General features: G+C 39.7%; 1 protein-coding gene across 1 annotated transcript; it reads left to right on the plus strand.

Annotated features, from left to right (window-relative positions):
* The first annotated feature begins 3532 nt into the window (after window positions 1–3532).
* LOC149404402 (uncharacterized) lies at window positions 3533–4624 on the plus strand. Its single transcript, XM_089607512.1, has one exon. The coding sequence runs from the start codon at window positions 3533–3535 to the stop codon at window positions 4622–4624; it is 1092 nt and encodes a 363-aa protein (XP_089463638.1).
* Window positions 4625–4994: the final 370 nt, after the last annotated feature.

The raw sequence follows: 4994 nt of genomic DNA on the forward strand, positions 1-4994 counted from the left end.
ACATATTAATAATCTAATTATACTTAGCAAACAAAAACAAACAATCTAACTACTTAACAAAACAATTAACAAATAAGTTATATTACTAAATATTAATCAAATTTAATCAGCACATGAGTTACTAAATATTAATCTAACTCTTTAACAAATTAATATATTAATATTAATCTAACTTATTAATATCAATCGAACTAACTCATATTGATAAGTTAACTTAATTAACATATATAACCACTAACCTTACACGGCTATGAGACAAAGCGACACCGAGACGAGGCGGACTGCGAGGCGGGGCTGTCGAGGCGTGGGCACGGGTCTGCGATGCGACGCGGATCTGCAATGCAGAGTGAACACTCGGAGCCGAATGGACGGGACTGTCACCGGGCTGTGACGAGGCTGTCCATGGAGCTGTCACAGGGCTGTCGACGTGGCTTTCACCGGGATGTTGATGAGACGGGGCGGGGCTGAGGCGAGGCGGGGATGAGGCGCAGCGGAGCTGAGAAAAGGAGAAAGTGAGCGAGGTGCGGAGGGGTGATTGGAATTGGTGATGGCGGTGTGGCCGCATTTACAAGAAAAAAAATTAGGGTTAGGGCGTACCGGGGCGAAGGATGGACGGTGGCTGGAGTTTTAGGGGTTTGACAAGTCCGTGGCGGAGAAGAAGGTCGGAGATGGTGGCGGAGAAGAAGGTCAAGATGGTGGCTACCAGTCGGAGATGGTAGTGGTGGCCAGGATCCTACAGAGAGAGAGAGAGAGATAGAGAGGCTCGGGAGAAAAAAGAGAAGGAAATGAAGGAAGTCATAAATACTCATCGGAGGTCGGAGATCACCGAAATTCAAGAGCAAAGTCTGAGCAAAGTCGGATCAAATGACGCGTGAACTTATAAACTAATGAAAAGCAGAAGCGACTAGTCGCTTCTAATCATAAGTCCAGCCATAACGACAACGTTTCATAAAAAAAAAGTTAAAAATTTGGCAGAGAAAACAAAGTGCCATATTTTTTTTATAACACGGAAGCGACATGTCGATTCTTATATTGCTTCTAAATGGCGAGAAAATATTAGAAGCGACATATGTCGCTTTTAATTTCACAGCTTGGACTTTTTCAAGACACAATATTCTAATTTCGTTGACTGCATTGGAAGCAAGAAGTCCCTTCTAATGATAAATGTCGGTTCTAATTTCTTCCGTTGCTTCTAACAGTCTTTTTTTGTAGTAATGCACGAGCATAGAGAGAGGTAGCGAGAAACAAGGTGGAAGGAGAAGCGCGCGCACGCGAGAGAGAGAGAGAGAGAGAGAGAGAGAGAGAGAGAGAGAGAGAGAGAGAGAGAGAGCGAGAGAGAGAGAGAGAGAGAGAGAGAGAGAGAGAGAGAGAATTTAAAATGAAAGAGCTTAGGTCACGGAAAAAATGAGAGAACGAGAAAGAAAAACAATTCCTAGGTATTATTGCATAGGGCATCGCGACGCAAAATATACCGAAAATAATTAAAAATTCTTTTAAAACAACTTCGTCATGTTGGAAATTTTCATGTAGCTACGGGAACTTACTAAATCTACGATGGATTAATCTTTTGTTGGGTAATCATTTCAGGTCGCGACGAGAAATTTTCATGTTGTGATTAGACATAAAGGAAATTTAATGTTTTGTATTATTTATTTAAATTATTCCACGATGGGATATTTTCCGTCGTGGAAAGACTTCCTGCCCGCCACAATGAAAAAAAATTTCGTTGCGACGAAATCTTTGTTAACAACCCTTTTACCACAACGAGTAATTTCCTTTGTGGAAACCCATCCCGTCACGACATAATTATTTTTCATCCCAGTAAATCTTTTTACACAACTTTTTTATTTATTTCCGTCGTGGAAATCCATATTGTCCTGACGAAAAAATTTCAGATCGCGGCGAATTATACCAAAAGTGTTGTTTTTTCACGATAAAATTCATTCATGTCGTGAAAACTAAAAAAACAAAATAAAAAAAAATACATTTCCACACACTTTTTACGACGGACACTATATCCGTTATGAAAACCGGCATGTTGGGACTTTCCCCGATAAGTTTTAAAGACCGTCGTGGAAAGTTCATCGTGCAAGCGTAATTTTGTAGTAATGTAAATTTGTACGTAAAACTATGGTAAATTGTATATTTGTTCGAAGTAAATTTAAAAGGAAATCACAAAGCAGCACATCTATATATATATATATATATATATATATATATATATATATATATATATATAGAAATGGCCATTGTTGTTGACGAAAATCAGATAACGTGGAAGACTTCGGGCGGTTGGACCCAAGGCCAGATCAAGTGGCCCTGCCCGAGCCGGGTTGTAGAAATTCGAAAGTCACGAGTTCCCTCTTCTAGCTTAAGAACGTTTTTTGTTCGTCGCAGAGACTTGAGAAATAAGAAGACAAATAAAAATAAGCTAGAAGGCCGACATTCTACATTAGTCTTATTGCTATGTGTATAAAGTGGGGTACCGTTATTCTTTGAGAATATGAGAGAGAATCAAGTTCGATCAGAGTGAAAGTGTGTGCGGACGGTCCTTGGCAGCGTTTCACAACTCTGAAATCGAGTGATTGTGTTGAAAGAGAATTGTGTACATTTTTCCCTCCAAGAAGAAGAGTATTTATAGTGGTTGGGGCTGAAAAGAGCCCCAACAGACGGATTGGGCCAAGGCAAGGCACGCACGGAAGGCTGATCGTACGCACATCAAAATACAAGAACGCACGCCTTGCGTTCACACTGGCGCGGCGAGTCATGGTCGTTTTTTACATTTTCTTCATTTTTCGTCGCCTTTTTCGTGGGCTTGTCTCGAGTTGATTTTTTAGCTTTTGTGGGCCCGGATCGGGCCTTAATGGGCTTCACTTGGGCTTTGATTTGAAATTCCTCGTAAATCACAAAAAAATTAATAATTTTAGAAAATGACTGACGAACGCTATTACTATTATTTGTTACAGTGTCTGGCAATACTGTACATAATAGCACATCACAAAGAAGAGGGAGTGCATAATATTAACAATGGATTCGTAATAGTATTGCCTTTATTAATTTGTTACTACTTAGCCTCAAAGAGAAATTTGTCAGAAAATGTTGAAAGTTATATATATTAATGCATGGTCCCACGTTACATAGCAACTCAACATAATTTCAAAGCACCTATAATTTATTAATAACAAATTAATATAAAATAAGAATTTGAGTTGTTTAATCAATGTATAAGAATAATAGATAATTTTCCCAGTTAAGCGACTGACGGAATGTGTTGGAAGACTCCCACAAAACCCCAAAAGAGTAGCTGCTCAAAAACAGTTTTGAAACCCCAAAAAAAGTTTAGAGTACCCACCACTTCATCTTGCAAACAAAACTCTTCAAGCAATCTCATCATAATCATCAGCTTATAATTATTCACCATATAATCAACATATTTCCCTACCAATCATACACATAAACCTTATTTTACTTTTGTTTCCTTTCCCTCTTTTCTTGTTCCAATCATATACTACTGCTTCAAATTACTAGAGTAATGGAAAATCAAGCGGCTCGACCGTGGGCATGGGCGAAGCGAAAGCACAGCCTCACTGATCAACAAAATATCGATCTTCTTCGTCACGGCCGTGTGATTGACAACACGTGGGAAGAGCAAGCATTCGCGGAAGACACTTTAGGGCCGCTAGGAGGGTGTGTTTGGCCGCCGAGATCGTACTCCTGTAGCTTCTGTAGACGGGAATTCCGGTCAGCTCAAGCCCTAGGAGGCCACATGAATGTCCACCGACGTGATAGGGCTCGGCTGAAACAATCTATGCCGTCCGATCTCCCCCCGGAAATCACTTATCAGCACAATACCAGTACTATTAATAGTATTCCTCTCCAGCAGAATCATATGAGCAGTCCCTTGAAGATCACATCTGTCGGTGGTACTAGGAATAGCTCTACCAATACTAACTCTATATCCCAAATTCCTCAATTCTCATCTCAAGTTTGTCCTATCGTTTATAACCCTAACCCTAAATCTGACCGTCTTGACCCAAATCAAAATCTTCTCACACCACCACTTTGTCATGATAATATTTTTCATAACAATGATATACAGAACTTTCCACATCATTCTTCTATTTCATCTACTTCTGTTATGCTTCAAGAAAAGTCTATGAAGTGTTCAAACGACCGTTCGTTGAATCCACCTCCTCAAATATATTCCTGGTCAAAATTGGGTAGTAGCACTGACAGATACTACTCTATTACAAATAATATCCAGAAAGATCCGCTCAAAGATGAGCAAAAGGTTTCGTCAACGATTGTTGAGTCTAGCGGATCGTGTACGGCCAGGCCTAGCAAGAGAAGCTATCACCATCTCCATCAGCACGGGAAGACTGACTTATCAGTTAGTTTGAATCTGGTTCTGTGTCGTTCGTGCCCACCAACTTTGTCAGGTAGTTATAATGACGGTAAAGGCGATGACTGTGATCTTGTGATGATGGGTTCATGCAAGAGGATAAAAGTAAGTGACGTCGACGATGAAGATGCAGATGCTCATCAAACTGTTAGCCCTTGTCCGGTAGAAGAGTTGGATCTTGAGCTCAGAATCGGTGTTGGACCTCATAAGGTAACGTACTAGAACAACTTTCAGATGACTTCTCTGACTTTTGAAAACACGGACAGAAACTTGCAATTACCCTTTTGTCCGTTTCATATACTCAAGAGTTTTGGTTAAAAGGCCCCTTAGTTGCCTTTTTTACATTATTATGAATATATATCGATTTTCTGTTTTATAAGTTACTTTTGTTTGGGTTTGTTGACTGAATCTATAATCTCGCCATATATGATTGTAATAATCAACAATATAGCAATATATCCAGAGTGACTCAAATTTTGTGTCCGTACGAGTAAATACTCCTGCTATATTGACCATGCTGGTTGTGAGTTATTGCTCTCGTTATGAATTTTCGTGAAGATTCCATTTTGATTTAGCCCATATAATCGTAACT

The sequence above is a fragment of the Urtica dioica genome, chromosome 2 (genome assembly GCF_054948205.1).
Source record: "Urtica dioica subsp. dioica isolate 48M chromosome 2, U.dioica_male_clone48M_v1_H2, whole genome shotgun sequence".
NCBI classification, from domain to species: Eukaryota; Viridiplantae; Streptophyta; class Magnoliopsida; order Rosales; family Urticaceae; genus Urtica; species Urtica dioica.